The sequence below is a fragment of the Trachypithecus francoisi genome, unplaced genomic scaffold, assembly GCF_009764315.1.
Source record: "Trachypithecus francoisi isolate TF-2019V2 unplaced genomic scaffold, Tfra_2.0 Lachesis_group13, whole genome shotgun sequence".
Taxonomy (NCBI): Eukaryota; Metazoa; Chordata; class Mammalia; order Primates; family Cercopithecidae; genus Trachypithecus; species Trachypithecus francoisi.
The window spans coordinates 63,266,279-63,282,980 of record NW_022681458.1 but is presented as its reverse complement, the minus strand read 5'-3'; the positions used below and the strand labels follow the sequence as shown (position 1 = coordinate 63,282,980).

Sequence of the window (16,702 nt, the reverse complement as noted above, 5' to 3'; positions counted from 1 at the left end):
TCGTCTTTTAAAACACAGAGGAATTGAGCCGTATCACCGCACTTTACAGTGACGTCCTGAAGATGCGGGAAAATCTTGGGCGCCTCACCCGTGGACTCTTCAGCACATTCCTTAGATAGCTCAGTGCTTTCTGCAGTTTCTGAAAGGGATGCAGTATGGCGCAACTGTATATCTTGAATGGATGCAGCTGTGTGGATGGAACTTTGAGACACACTTTCAAAAACCTGCACTTCATATTCATGTGATGATCCTTGATATGACTTAATATCCTTTTGAGATATTTTGCTCTCCTCCTTCGTGAAAGAGGAATCTGCCACTGCCTGGGACTTGGTGGACTCTCTTACATCTTTCCCAGAACTTTGCCTATCTAGGGCTTGCACTGTATAATCAAGTGACAAGAAAAAGAAAAGAATATTAAGATCTAAGCTTTGTCACTTGCCCATGTTAGTAACACAAAATGGCATGGAAGATGAAGATGAAAGACATAATTGTCACTTGGAAGCAGCATGCCAGAGGAATATGATCTAGATGTCAAGATCACACAAAAGAAAATTCATTCCCAGTGATTCCGTGATGAGTGGTTGATGAAGGCTCATGCGGATGCCATACAGTATCTGGTTCCTTCTTTCTGTTGTCATTTCAGCTATCCAAAGTGACCCAGTCTCTCTTTCTCTCTCTCAGTCTAGCTGACTATATTTGGGGTAGCATTTGCTCTCCGTCCACTGTATGCTTTATAAGTAATACTCAGCAAATAGATAATTTAATGATGCAATGATACAATGTTGCTTAGAAGAGTAAAGAAGCCAAGCAAAGGTGGTGCCTAATAAAATCATTACTGGTTCTCTGGGGCATAAAACAGATACTCCAGTGAAATTTAAAGTGTGTAGGTTAATCCATAATTGAGGACCTAGGGGAAGTTATTGCATGTCATTTTATTAGTAAGTTATGGACTGACCACAGTATGCAGTAAAACAAACAGCAGAGACTCTCATTAGTAACAGTGGGACTGAGAGGTATACAGCAAATCAAAGTCCTTGAAGCAAGATGGGTTTTACCTTTTGGAGTCACTGTGAGTGTAGCTGCACAAGTGGCTTCCCCAGCACTATTGGTTGCTTTGCAAGTGTACTGCCCAGCATGCTCTGAGTAAGCATCAACTATAAGCATTAAAGCCATGCCTGTGGACTCCTCAAAATGGAAAACTACATCTTTTGTTGGTAGAATTAGCTGCTGATTACGAAACCATTGGATTTCTGGCTTGGGAATGCCAGAAACCCTCGCATGAAATCTGACTGTCTCCCCGCTGTGCACCCTGAGGCTTGACAGAGGCTGGATGAAGCTGGGCTTTTGGCCAAGGGGCTCCTTCTTAAATGAAACTGATAAAGAGACATGCCATTGGGAGTTTGATGTATGTTCTTCAAATTTGCTAAATCCTGAAAAGAAGCATACCAATTTTTAATGTCTTACCTTGCATTGAAACCAGAACTTATTTGGAGTTGTCTACAGATTTGTCACAAATTCCAATAATGGACTAGAATTCAGTCCAATCCCAATGCCTTGTCCTTGTATATCACTATTGATTCAAAGTCACATAAGTTCCCTTCCATTTCCCAAAGAAGCAAGCTGAGACACGAATGGACCAAGGAACTTCACTACATTGTTCATGAAGGCAATAGTGGAGTATCCACCAGGGTTCAGGTACTCTTTTCTTTCTTCCTCTGGTTGTAAAGTCAACTTTTTTATTTTATAAACCATTTTAAATTCATTATTTAACAAACATCTAGTTACAGTTAATGCATAAAGTTAAGAAAAAAATATAAGTTTCTCTAAATCCTTGTGTATTTGTATGTACTTAATACTACATAGACTGTATTTGCTCAGGGAAAATAGTCCCACTATATAAAAATGTTATCCTTGTTTGAATCAAAGTCCCCGTGTTACTGAGGAAGTGTTTCTGATTACAATTTAAGAGCCCTAACTAACAGAAATGTTAAACAACTTTAGGACTGCACTCCTTAACACTCAGACATTCATAAAGGGAGGGTGAATATAGCTCACTGGTGTACAGACCTGAAATGGTCTAGCTTTTGTGAAATCAAAATTGTGTCAGCACGATAGGAAGATAACACTCTTAGATGTTTTTAAAATATAATTTTTATCTTAGCCAATTGAGAAAACAAAGCTACCTATTTCTTCAGCATATTTTGCCCCCTTCTGATTCATGCTGATCAGGAAGCATGACAGCTGATGACAGCAACAATACATTACAAATTGTTACAGAGAAAAAGCGGGGCCAAATGAAACATGATGGTCTATGATTCGCAATGAAAAGTGGTAAAGGAGAAACGAGAATATGGCATATAACATGGAAATAATTAGTTGAATTGGAAGAGAATGGTAGGAACAACGATGATTTACATGAACTCTTGAGTAATTGTTACAGACATTGTAAGATTCGATCTATATTTAAATGGGGTTCTGAAATTTGTTTTACTTTACCTTCCAGACTCAGGTTGGCTGTGCTTGACACTTGGCCTACAGCATTACTAGCAACAAACGTGTAAGTTCCTTCATCTTCTGGATAAGCTTCGGCAATTTCCAGTTGGTAAGTGTCTTCAAATTGAGTCATTCTAAAGAACCGAGATGGCTTGATTTTCTTGTCTTTGCTGTACCAAGACACTTTTAGATCTGCAACAAAAAAGAAGAGATACTTCAACCACAAAAACGAGTGGATTTTTGAAATTTACCTGCAAACACTATGTTAATAATACTAGTGCCTACATTTCATATTTGACTTAATAACATGATACTTTTCTCTGGGCATGCCATATCTACTATTATTAAATGATTTCCTTTCATCTTCAAGAAGGAAGTACGATGATAGAAAAATATAGCTTGTCCTGTGGTTGAACTGGTTGTAATGTTTAAAATGATAGAATTTCAGTTACATTCTCTTTAGACATTTGCATGTCATACAGTGGAAGCAGGGACAAGATTTTGACATATTCAGTCACTTTGAGAAAAAGACAATCCTGAGGACAGTCATCATGAAAGGTTTGATCTGGGCTTGTAGTTGCCTTCTGGGACAGGAAGTGAGAAAAATCTCCACTTTTGGTTTGCAAAAAGATCAATCAAAAAGAGAGCTGAGAAGATCAAGATATGAAAAGTCTAAAATAGATAACTTTGAAGGCTATAGAAAAGAAACCTCTGTCTTCGTTACTGATGAGCAAAAGGTTTCACTATGCGGTATATATGGCAAAAAATAATTGTACAGAAAATAATTTTTTAAATAAAGAGGGTGGTTTATGGTATTTGAGCATCTTAGATACATTTGACTCTTTTCAGAGTGGCAGTTATAAGACATTATAATAAAGCTAGCTATTTCTATATAAGGATTTGAAACATCTTAAAATAATAGAAAGTAAAAACCCAAATTACAGGTAAAGTAGCATGTTATTGTGTTGTAATAAATGTAGGTGATATGCACTTTAATTTTAGTTAATTGTTTGAATAGCCAAAATCAAAGCCATCTTGTTTTTGGAGCATAGTTACTATACCTCTTCTTTGTCTCAATACCATCCAAGATGATCTTCTCATAGTCCAATCATCTAGCATTTGTCTGCATTTTAATGCCAATACTTGCTATAAAATTTACTCCCCTTCCCATGATGGTATTTGTGTATAAATGGCAGGTTCTCCTCTTACATTAACAAATCTGTTCAATTCCTTAGATAGTAAGGTAAAGTAGAAAATGAAATCCTGCCCAGGCGTGGTGGTTCATGCCTGTAATCTCAGCACTTTGGGAGGCTGAGGTGGGCAGATCACGAGGTCAGGAGTTCGAGACCAGCCTGACCAATATGGTGAAACTTTGTCTCTACTGAAAATACAAATATTAGCCAGGCGTGGTGGTGCATGCCTACAATCCCAGCTACTTAGGAGGCTCACGCAGGAGAATTGCTTGAACCCAGGATGGGGAGGCTGCAGTGAGCCAGGATCTTGCCACTGCACTCCAGTCTGAGTGACAGAGCAAGACTCCATCAAAAAAAAAAAAAAAAAAAGAAAGAAAAAGAAAATGAAATATTGACGCTACAACTTGTCAGCTGTGTGACCTTGGAAATGTCATTTAAGCTTTCTGGGTTAGTCTTTTCATTTGTAAAATGGCATGTATAATAATTTATGGGCTATTCATTGCATACAATTGCTGTAAGAATTAAATGTTATAACACACATGAAATGGCTTTATAAGCCACTGGCACAAGTCAGTCATTATAGCAAGAATATCTAACATCACAGACGGAAGCAACAGTGTCTTCAATAACATGCCAAAAGACAGGGCCGTGTGATATAACATGAAACACCACCCCTATTTGGTTTGTGTGAAGGTGTGTGTGTGTGTGTGTGTGTGTGTGTGTGTGTGTGTGATCATCAATGGCAAGGGAAGGATGAATAGTTTGGTACATCCTCTTACAAGGTTCTCTGCTTGTTTCTACTGACAGCTTCTTCCTTTGGTGAGCTGAATGAGGCACCAGGACACACATGAACTGCCACTGGACGAGAACTGCACACAGTAAGTGAGTTAACAGGTGAAACTTTTCGTGGTAGTGGACTTGGTGCTTGTGGCTGTGATGCCATGATCTGCGTTAGTCATAAGCCTCTTGCGGCTTCTTTGAGGCCATTCTTCTCCCATATTACTACTTCTACAATCCCCCCTTCTCTCTCCTGACTCCTCTGGCTGAAGTCCTTGTTCACACTCTCCAGGCCTATTGTAATAACCTCTCCCAAGTTCCTGACTGCCAGTCTTGCCTCCCACATCTGTCCATTCCTTCTTTCTCTATCACAGTATCGTTTCTAAAAAGCAAACCTGATCATGGTAGCTGGGGGCTTCAAAATCCTTCAGTGTCTCTAAATGTAAACAAGGTCAATTCCAAAATCTTTAGCACAGAATATCAAAAACTTTAGCACAGGCTTTGCCGTATTATCCAGCCTTCTCACCTGCTCATGATATCACTTAAACCAACTGTACTTAAACCACTCGCTTCTAGCACATGAAGCATTATTGCAAGTTTTGATGACTTGGAGATGTTGTTTTCTCATCATAGGATGCCACTGTGTTCGATGATCCTACTTATTTTTCAATGCTCAGTTCACACATCTTTCTCTGGCTCTCTCCCAGACAGAGAATGATGAGAAAGTGGGCCTGTTAATAGCACTTAAAACCTTGGGATCTAGTTGTGTGCATGCATTTCCTCACCTACATATTGAGCTCCTTAAAGCAAGAGCAAGATCTGCACCCCAGCACCTAGGGTAATGTCTCAATAGCAGGGAAACAATAAATGGTAGAATAAAAATTGCACAGATGCTTAAATGAATAACAGACAACATCAATGCTAGACTAATTATTCACCATTTTGTTTAGCTAGCTGTCACTCTGTAACCCCCCAAATGACACTGACTCATCACCTGTAGAATAAACAGCAAAAAACTAGCTTTTTTACGTTTTAAGATTCTGCTTTTCCAAATTGCTCCTCTACCAGTAGGTGGCACTGGAGACCTTCAATAGGTAACATTTTCGCCATTAGAAACAGCCCCTGGTTGCTCAGGCCCACGTTTCATGCTTCAGAAAGTACTGCATCCCCAAAAAGCATGGAAAAGGGGCTTCTGAAGACTCCCAATTTCTTTTCAATTCGTGGAAAGCAGGGCTACACTTACTTAAGGCAATACGTGGCCAGAGGAAGTTGTGTAAATATTTTTAGTCCCAGTGGTATGCAACTATGTGAGTTGGTGAGTTTTTGAAAGGGCATTTTATTTAATGAATTTAATTTCTTTCATATAGAAAACAAATTTACAAGAGGGTGCTGAAACCACTATATGTGTACAAATATTACCACACATAGGAAGTTAATGATCTTCTGAGTTTACAAAGCCTATTCAAACTTTTAAAAACATTGGTTATTTAGAAAAGATAGTAAAGTTTTTCTCTTTCTACCCCAGTTGGTGTCTTGTAGAATGCTTCGGGTGTATTTCTGCAACACTTTAAAGGCAATACTACCATATGTTAATATGTTACAGACTTAAAAGCACTATACCAATATAGTTAAGACAAATATTACTACTTTGAATGATGGATATATATGTTTATATTAAAAAATCCTCTAAAAATTAAATAAATGGATAAAGTATTTAGTGTAGCTTTAGTGAATTTGCTTTTAAAATATATTTTTATTATTGTGTTAGTAGGATATTATCAAATCAGTCTTCATTTATTAATATTTAGTATTTCTTGAACACTATCCCTCAAGTATACAGTCTATGGTATTTGTCCATATTGGTCACCCAATACATTGATGTTTATATAATTCCTCTCTATGGCTATAATAAAATGAATGTATTGAGCCACAGTTACTTGGCAGCCATGCCTATAGGTGCTTTACATACATTATATCTTTTAATTATGCTCATACAATCAAATAGGTCTATTGGATTTCTAGATCACAATCTCCATTTCTGAGGAGAAAATAATCAGGTCAGAAGACCAACTGAAATACTAACCTGTTCAGAAAAATAAATCTTGATAAGGTAGAGGTTGGATTATAAACTAATGGGAGAAGCATAATAAACAAAACAATACAACTTTGCAATTACTTTTGCATCAGCCTATTAAGGGTACTGGGAGATGCCCAAGCTTTGAGAGTTTCCCTTTGGCTGGTGGCATACAAAAGCCAAGAAAATTAGAGAGTGATTTTCATTTGGGATAAAGGGGTCATACATTCATTTGATTTATCTTGTTTCTATCTGAGACAAGATATCTATCAATTGTGACTACAGACAATCAATTACGACTTGAAGTAGTTCTACATATATTGTCTCATTCTACCAAGATCAGATTCCTGGGATGAGGAAAGTGGCTGGTGGTACTTGAGAAGCATGCCCCAATTAAAAATGGTAGCAGCTGACTCTCATTGATTACTCTATGATGGGCACTGTGCTATGTGCTGACTTGAGTTACCTAACTTAATCTTGATAATAATCTTAAGTGTTTGGTAACAGTCATTTAACCATCATTAATTTGTCCAGTCAACAATTACCTATGGAGTATCTACTATGTATCAGGTCATATTCTAGGGCAACGATCCACTCTTGTTTTCATAGAGCTTACCTTCTACCAGGTACTATTTTTCAGATGCCAAATTCTAGGTACTAAAACAGAATTCCTAGCCTTACAAAATACATTTTCTAGAATTGAATGCAATAGTTTACTCAACGTATTCATGAGAGAAAGAGAACCAGAGAAATGATATATTTGCCTAAGGTCACATATTGAAGGCAAGATTCAAATTCAGCATCTTTGACCATAAAGCCCCGACTTTTGACCACTATAGGATATTATCTTCCAAAGTATACCTTTCACACAAGCATTGTCCATAGACTGAATAATATCTTATATAAATGTATTATTCTTTTGAAATATATGTAGATGCTATTATGATTAATCTAATGATAATTTTAGTTTTGTCATTGTATTTTATCAATTAGGAAATTAAGTGTAGCTACAATCATAAAAGGAACATGACCTTTTTTAAAGATTAGTGAAAAACACTAATGTAATTTTTTTACTGTGATAAAGAACACATAACACAACATAAACAACCATTTTTAAGGGCACAAAATAGTGAAAAACACTTATCTAATTCTTAATTTAATAATTGAAATAAGTTTTCTGCTAGATTTCCATTAAGCTTCAAATTATGCATGAGAGATGTTTGTGATAGAGGAGAAGGTGACAGAATATTTTCCCCATATAATTCTCTGTAAGTATTAGCAATGATACCTTTTGTTCTTAAACCTACCTGTTCCAGAAACCCGGCATTGAAAACGGGCTGGCTGCCCTTCAGAAGTGACAGTGTCCTGAAGCGGGGTGATGATGGCAGGTGGATAAACGGGCATTTCCTGATCGGGAGACACAATTTCTGGAACTAAAGAAAGAAACCACAAGATCTGTCATGATTAAGTCACCATAGAGACCTCACAGAAGGGAGCATGTAGGTTTATCTTAATTTATTTCACAGTAGAGTACTTTCAAAACTGGGTAGCAATCTACTTGTATGAGCTCCAAATTGTACTTTTAAATGCCCTGGGAAAGGACAAAAGCCTGTTTCTTAGGTTTTGTTTTCAGCTGGAAGTAGCAAGGCATTCCCACCTTCCACTGAGAGTGAAGCTGATGTTGTGGCAACTCCATAGTCATTCTTGGCTTCACAGGTATAGACTGCCGCATCCTCTGGGAAGGCTTCAATTAGCAAAAGCGTGTACTCTTGCCCATCATGAAGAAATTTGCACTTGAAGCCAGTGGAAAGCAGCTGCTCTTCCTTGTACCAGGAAATTTTGGGCTGTGGTCTGCCAGATATCACGGCACAGAAGCGGGCCGGCTTGCCAGACTGCACAGTGACAGGCTGGAGCTCCTGCAGAACTTGGGGCGGTTCAGGAGCTAGGAGTAAATGTTGACAAATAGCCCATAAAAAAGTGTAAAAACACAGGAGAGCATGCAAAACTCTACATTAACTTCTTGCTGGCTACTTATACATCCAGAGACAAAATTTTGGAATTGTGGTATTTTTACGTGCCTCAGAATATTAGAACATTCTTTGTGCTAAGAATGAAGAAAGCATTTGGAATTTGTCCACAAGCAGAGGGAATAGCTTCAGAAAGATATTTTTGACATTTGGGGGGCATGCTGAGAGTGCTGAGTTAACCTGATTATCCCAGTTTCTGTTTGGGGTGGGGGCTTAGCGATGGATACCTGAATGAATTATAAAATAACTTACACGTGCTACCTATTTTCAAAAGTCATTTGGACAAATCATGTGGTGAGGAGGCTCATCCCATTCCATTTTGTTTGTTTTGCAAGTATTTGTGTTTATGTCATAGTCATTTTGTTATGTACCAGTCCCAGTAAAATGCAATCAGTAAGTATTGAATGAATGACTACTATTTCAGATCTAGTTAAATGCCATTAGGTAGATTTAACAAATTCAGCTTTCCTGTTTTGCTAACGAAAGCATATTCTCAGTGCTGTGATGAGTGAGGGGACCTGGTTAGTTCATGGAACCCAGAAATTAGAAGAAATGACTTCTGTGAGGCTGGCTTCTGACACTATCGTAGAAAAGATCTTTATTTTTCTGTGCCTCAGTTTCTCCACTAGTAATACAGAGATAATAAGAACTGGATGCCATGACCATTTGGTCTCCTAGGAACCAAGGGAATGTTGGTGATATGGTTCATCTCTGTGAATCTTGAGATTACCCCTGGTGTTCCTGCATCTGTCTCAGGGGTATTTTATTCAAAGAGATATGGCCTAGGATGAGGATAGAAAGGGAGGTTCCATTTTTCTCTTGCATCTAGGTTAGACTCAAAACAAGGTCAGCTTGAGATTCAGCCTTAAGATTTCTAATGAGGAGAGCAGAGGTTTAACAGCACTTCCCTGAGGACTGCTCGGAGGCTCCTCAGGAGTGCTTGTTAGCAGATGGAATTCCCCCTCCAAAATAAGAGCCCCTATTCTTAGAGCTTGGGGTAGAGAGGATCTAGTTCCACATTGCCTGAGGCTCTCTAGGCCTTCCAGGGTCTCAAAGAGGACCATTGAGTTCTCCCAGGCACTCCATAGCAGAGGCTGGAAACACTACTTTCACTTGTTAGTGCTGCTAGGACTTGAGCAGTTCAGGCAGAGGGCAGAGAACTAAAATAGTTTAACAGCAAATCTAGAAGCTCATCTGGGGTATATGACAATTGACACCCAGTGGGTGTTCAATAGTGTTGAGCAACAAGATAAGGATCTGGCCATCAGGTGTTTTCTGAAAATAACTTCTCAATAGGTCTTTTAACAGCTGCCCTCCCTTTTCTGTAGGTATAATGTGAAGAAAAAAATATAGCTGCAACCGTGTGAATACCATAGGTTCTTTAGACATTTCCTTCAAATTACAGGAATTTAGTGACTTACACAGGAGGATATTTCTGATGGATCCACAAAATATGCTGAAATCTGTCCCTACATACCATTGACATAGAGAGTGACAGAACTCCTGTTCCTTCCTGCCACAAAGGTGTATTCTCCTGCATCGCTCTGTCTGGTCTCAGAGATAAACATTCGGTGGATTCTTCTCTCCACCACATATTTGTGTCGTTCTTGAACTTGGAAATTGATTTCAATGCCATCTTTATACCAGTGGGCATCAACATCGTCTTCATTGACCTCAAACTCAACAACAGCACGCTGTTTCTCAATGACCTGTTGATGGAACAACATTAAAAAAAAAACAAAAAACAGAAAACTTGAAGCTTTGGTTTCCTCCCAGTTAATCAATTTCTAAAACTGGTCAATGAATGGCATGTGAAACCAATATATTATAATGTAGTAAGTTGGCTGATTATAGCACTCTGTAATTTTTGCTGTCTAGTATTGGACAAATGGTACATAAACTTCTCTTGTAGAGAATTGTGTTTACACCTGCATGGAGGAAAGGAACTGGCCCAAAGAGACAATTATTTCATCCTTAAATGTTTGCTTATTTACTAATAAGGGATATAAAGACACTTTACATTTGGGGGCTTCTTATTATCTAAAAAGTTATTACTTAATTTGATTTCATTTTATATGAACAATAACTTTGTGAGCTAGGTAGGAATTATTATCCTCATTTTAAGAGTGAGAACATCGAGGTTAAGAATTGGCAAATAAATGATGGAAGACCTCTCCAGGTTATCTGAGTCCTCATTGAAGGCTTTTTCATTGTGGTCTACAGTCTCTAAAGCCTGCTTTTCTTTGGATGAGCAGTATGATGAAGCTGAACTCAACTGTTATTTCTCTAGACATGTGTCCTCCATTATGTCATTTGGGATGACTGACACTTATGAGGACAAGCTCTGTAAACTCAGCCGACAGCAAAAGTGTCCAGCTTCCTTGCCAAGAACCCAGCATGGCTTGGACGGGGCTTTCCCTTAGACTTCATAGAAAGTACTTCTAGCCACTAAGTCCCTTGACACTTGGCTCTCCATAGATAGAAACCTGAGAAAATGTCACCTTGTTCTAAATTTCCTTAATTCTAATTGATGTGTGAACCTCACGATTTACATTTTAATTCTTTTCTGGTTGGTGCTGCTTGGCAAGCAGCCATTTATTAGACGGTGAAGTTTCTACAGCTGCTTTAATTAACGTATTTAGACAGCTGCTAGGGGCACACTTATTCCCTGAGTGGAAACTGTGACTAAATTGAGGTCAGCATGAGAGAGTCTAAGCCAAGTAAGAATGAGCTGATTTAATTCTTTAAAGGACTGGTTAGAAAATACAAAAGGGAAACATTGAAATATAAAAGGATAGATTATGGACTACTGATGATTTTTCAAAACATTTAGTATATAGACAATACCTGAACCTCCTTTTTAATACTTCGGATGCGAACATCTCTGCCTTCTACAAAGAGGTTTGCAGTTGACACGTTGCCTCCTGCCACCACTGTGTACTTCCCAGCATCAGACATCCTGGTGGATGGGATCAGAAGGCGGTGGACATATTTCTCCTTCTGAATCTTTATTCTGTGGATGAAATGGAAATTGGAGTTTTACCATATGGTGATTCAGAAGAAACTGGGAATTACTGGAATGTAGCAAGACAAAACAACCGACCTGTCTGTGATCTGCAGTTCCTGGTCATCTTTCATCCACTGTACAGTGATGTCAGGTTCAGAAACTTCACATTCAAACATGGCTCGCTTCTTCTCCAGAACCTTAATGTCCTTAATGTGTTTCCTAAATTCTATATGACGAGCTGGAAAATAGCATGTAGAAAATTAACATTTTTAACAGCTTTATTGAGATATAATTCACATACTATACAATCCACCCATTTAAAGTACACAGTTCAATGAGTTTCCGTGTATTCATCATTGTGCAGCCATCACCATAATTTTAGAACATTCTCATTCCCCAAGAAGAAATTATGTACCCCTTAGCTATTGCCCCAAGGACTTTTCTATTGTCTCCCTTGTAGACCTAGGCAACCACCAATCTACATCTCTATAGATTTGTGTATCTTCGACATTTCATATAAATGGAATCATACAATATGTGATCTTTGTATGGTCTCTGGCTTCTTTCACTTAGCGTAAAGCTTTCAATGTTCATCCATTTTGTAGTAAATCATAGTGCTTCCTCTCTGTTGCTGACTGCTTTCCCATTGTATGGCTATCCCACATTTTATTTATCCATTCATTAATTGATACACTAAATTTTACAAAGCATGTGTGACATTTTTTCTATGGATCTAATATTTATGACACCATACCTTCCACATAAAGTGTGGCTGTTGATGTAGCTTTTCCAGCTACAAAGGTGTAGTCAGCAGCATCCCCAAAGTGAACATTCCTGATGTTCAGTGAGTGTGTAAGCTTTTTGGTTCTCATCTGGCACTTGTCAGTTGATTTGATTTCCACACCATTCTTTAACCATTTGTAAGAGATGCCTTCATAGTTCACTGTCACCTCAAAAGTAATAGTGTCTTTTTCTTCAGCATTGATGTCTTTCAGCATGGAAGTAATCATGATTGCTGCAAAGGAGAAAAGGAAACACACCCAAGGAGACTTTATGTAAATGTGGGTTATAAGAGGTGCAGAATAAAAACTTGGAATGTTTTTAGTACATCTGTTGAGGCAATTACAGTTTAGAGATATAAGCTTTGATACCTTCCATGTACCATACAGGACAGTGCCAGCTCAGAGGAACAGAAAGATCAAGTGATAGACACTGAGCCATCTTTCCAGGTAGCCTTTCAGTGCTACTCTAACTGGAACATTTTATCCAGGTGGAGATACTAGTGCTTTACTCAGTGTAACCACATACTAGATGTTTCAAGTAACACTTTTATTTTTTATTTTTTGAGGCAGGCTCTAACTTTGTTGCCCAGGCTGGAGTGCAGTGCCGTGATCGTGGCTCACTGCAGCCTTGGTCTTCTGGGCCCAAGTGATCCTCCAATCTCAGCCTCCTGAGTAGCTGGGACTACAACTGTGTGCCACCATGCCCAGCTAATTTTTTTTTTCCTTTTGTTTTTGGTAGAGGCAGGATCTCACTGTGTTTCCCAGCCTGGTCACAAAATCTTGATCTCAAGTGATTCTCCTGCCTTGGCCTCCCAAAGTGCTGGGATTACAGGCTTGAACCACCCTACCCACCCAATCAAGGATTTTTGAGTGGTCAGCAAAGTGTAGGATATAGAATATCAATGAATCTACTGAATATTTCATATTTTATATACATAGATGTATATATTTTTAACTTACGGGTGACTGTCAGGGTGGCACTGACTTGGTCATTGCCACAGACAAATGTGTATTCCGCCGAGTCCTCTGTGCTGGTGTTCATGATGATCAGCTGGTGGAGTTTTCCCTGCACAACTATCTTGAACTTTTCACTCATCTCAATTTCCACGCCGTTCTTCAGCCACATGGAAGGGACATTGAAGTGGGACACCTCACACTCAAAAGAGGCAGTTTTGGTCTCAGGCACCTCGATATTTTTCATGGTTTTTGTAATATGTAATGCTTGGTAAAATCAGAGCGCACTTCAGTTAATACAATTTATTTAAAAAATAGACGAAACCAAACAAATTAATACATGGGGTTCATCAAGGAAAGGGCCGTAGGGGCTGCCTGATACTTACTCTCCACAAACAGTTTTGCTTTGCATTCCAATTGCCCCACCACAGCTGTGTATTCCCCAGCATCTGAGGGGGAGATGTTCTGCAGCATCAGCTTGTGGACCTTCCTTTCTGAGACCAGTCTGTGTTTGTCACTTGGCTTAATTTCCACATTCTTATGGAACCATTTTACTGGAACGGTGTCATGGGAAACACTAACTTCAAAGGCAACAGTGGCATTTTCCAAGGCTGTCACATCCTTTGGCTTTTTAATGATCTTGACAGCTAAGAGGAAAATTGGAGCAATTCAGTGATAGGGTTAACTTAATGGTAACCATGGGCTGACTATTTGTAAAGTGTTTCTAAGTCAACTTACTCTCCACGTGCAGTCTGGCACTGGCTCCTAGCCTTCCAAGCCTGAAGCCATAAACAGACTCATCCACGATGGCACAGTTTTTAATCCTCAGAGAGTAAACTGTTCCTTTGACAGAGATAGCATACTTTTCATTGGATTCCAGCACAACTCCATTTTTGATCCACTGGACACCTTTGACATTAGGGTGTGTAAGCTCGACAGTGAAAACAGCATCCTGTGTTTCTGTCACTGTGAGGTTCTTCAGAGTCTTCTTAATTTTGACAGCTAAAGACAAATTTATGATTAGGTTAGAAAATATAGATGACATCATGAAGGAAAAGAAGTCCTGAACAAGATCATTGTTTAGTCACCCTGCAAAAAAATGGCTACCAAACATTTTGCAGTTATGCAGCACCTCTGTTTTATTTATTTATTTATTATTATTTTTTTTTGAGACGGAGTCTTGCTCTGCCGCCCAGGCTGGAGTGCAGTGGCCGGCTCTCAGCTCACTGCAAGCTCCGCCTCCCGGGTTCACGCCATTCTCCTGTCTCAGCCTCCCGAGTAGCTGGGACTACAGGCGCCCGCCTCGTCGCCCGGCTAGTTTTTTGTATTTTTTAGTAGAGACGGGGTTTCACCGTATTAGCCAGGATGGTCTCGATCTCCTGACCTCGTGATCCGCCCGTCTCGGCCTCCCAAAGTGCTGGGATTACAGGCTTGAGCCACCGCGCCCGGCCAGCACCTCTGTTTTAAAAGACACCTGAGATTATTTAGGGAAACTGGGATCCAACTGGACATGTACATCATGAAATGATTTTTCTATGCTCGAGTAGTATGAAGTTTGCATAGCTATATATTAGTAGCATAATAGACTGATTGGAAAAGGGTGAGAGATGAATGGAGAATCAGTGTCTGATATAGCTGTTTCACAGAGCTTTAACCTAAGAAATGGCTTTTTTGCATAAACACATTTGATAAGCAATTTTGTACCTTGTGGTATGTGTCTCAGGAAGGTTTAGGGGATCTAGAATGACTTTATCTTTTTTTTTTTTTTTGAGACGGAGTCTCGCTCTGTCGCCCGGGCTGGAGTGCAGTGGCCGGATCTCAGCTCACTGTAAGCTCCGCCTCCCAGGTTTCCGCCATTCTCCTGCCTCAGCCTCCCGAGTAGCTGGGACTACAGGCGCCTGCCACCTCGCCCGGCTAGTTTTTTGTATTTTCAGTAGAGACGGGGTTTCACCGTGTTAGCCAGGATGGTCTCGATCTCCTGACCTCTGATCCGCCCGTCTCGGCCTCCCAAAGTGCTAGGATTACAGGCTTGAGCCACCGCGCCGGGCCTAGAATGACTTTATCAAAGGAAAATTTATGGTATCCAAAATGGCCATATCATTTGTCTTTTAAAATGATAACCATCAAGATTGTAATATGATTTGAAAAGGACAAATCCTATGTTACTTACCTTCAACTTTGAGTTTGGCAGATGTTTTGGAGGTGGCCACCTTGTAGGTATATTCTCCAATGTCATCTAATTTGGTGGCAGCAATGATAAGTCTCCTTTTGTGGCCATCAGACTCACTTCTGATGTTGTTAGTCAGTGGTAGGTGTTTGCCATCCCTCAACCATTCGCCTTTGGAATCTGGGTTGGCAACTTCACATTCAAACACAGCTTCCTGGGATTCAGCTACGGTCTGATCTGTGAGTGGCTTGGAGATGGCCCCACCTTTGGAACAAGAGAAGTACAGTATGAGCCCTTTAAAAATATTCACATAATAAGAAAATCTTTGCAGAAGTAAATATAAAATATCAAATTTAAGAACATGATTTTGAAATCATGAAATATCTATAAGATTGTTTTTACCCATATTGAGAAGGTACCAAAGAAATCCCTTATTCTAAGTATGTATGACTGATAATTAGGAGAAATACTGGAATCAGAAATGTTTTGTTAAGAAAAAGCAATTGTTGAATTAATAGGAAATTCTTAGAACAGTATAACACTGGGATAGCCTCTAACCCAATTCCTTTTTCTTCAAAAGCATTCTACTTGGTCTTTTAATGATTACTTCCTGGGAATCTGATCTTTTGACTACATAAAAATTTGCTAAACAAAATGTACAAGTCATCAATGTTTCTACTAGATTAAGGATTTCTGTATACTAAAAATCACTGTGTTGACAAATGTCACCCATTCTATGAAGTTTCACCCCATTGCCTCCACTCTTATCATCCACTAGTAGAAATAATTACTGCTTTAACAAGCTAGTTGCTTATGTATCCGTCCTCTCTAAATTATGAATTTCTCAAGAAAAAAATCATTTCTTATTTAGTTTTGTGTCCTGAGTTCCTACAAGGGTCTGACCTATGGTAGGTACTTTAAAATCATTGGGTGAAATCACAGAGGGGATTCATAGTTTATTCCTGTTTCCACACATTTAAAAACATGTAATTTATATTAAATGTATAAAAATGCTGAATCTGAAATTTTGTTTTACCAGTCTTTTCATGGTCTGATCTCTGAGGAAATCTCATAATGTAAGTAAGTACAAACCATGAAACTTTCATACCAAATAAGACAGATCATTACCATATGACTTGCTTCAATTCTAGATGTAATGGACAACACGATCTGAATGTAACATCTCAACTCTCAATATTTAAACTGTAATGAACCAAACAAATTAATG

General features: G+C 38.9%; 1 protein-coding gene across 1 annotated transcript in view; it reads right to left on the bottom strand.

Annotated features, from left to right (window-relative positions):
* Positions 1-16,702, bottom strand: part of LOC117094789 (titin-like) — a 273,144-nt gene that overhangs the window by 221,361 nt on the left and 35,081 nt on the right. Inside the window, 11 exon segments of the mRNA XM_033230996.1 lie at positions 2,497-2,685; positions 7,845-7,970; positions 8,195-8,479; positions 10,042-10,273; positions 11,412-11,577; positions 11,668-11,809; positions 12,326-12,586; positions 13,314-13,574; positions 13,694-13,954; positions 14,046-14,309; positions 15,478-15,738. Of these exon segments, the coding sequence (XP_033086887.1) occupies positions 2,497-2,685; positions 7,845-7,970; positions 8,195-8,479; positions 10,042-10,273; positions 11,412-11,577; positions 11,668-11,809; positions 12,326-12,586; positions 13,314-13,574; positions 13,694-13,954; positions 14,046-14,309; positions 15,478-15,738 (2,448 nt within the window).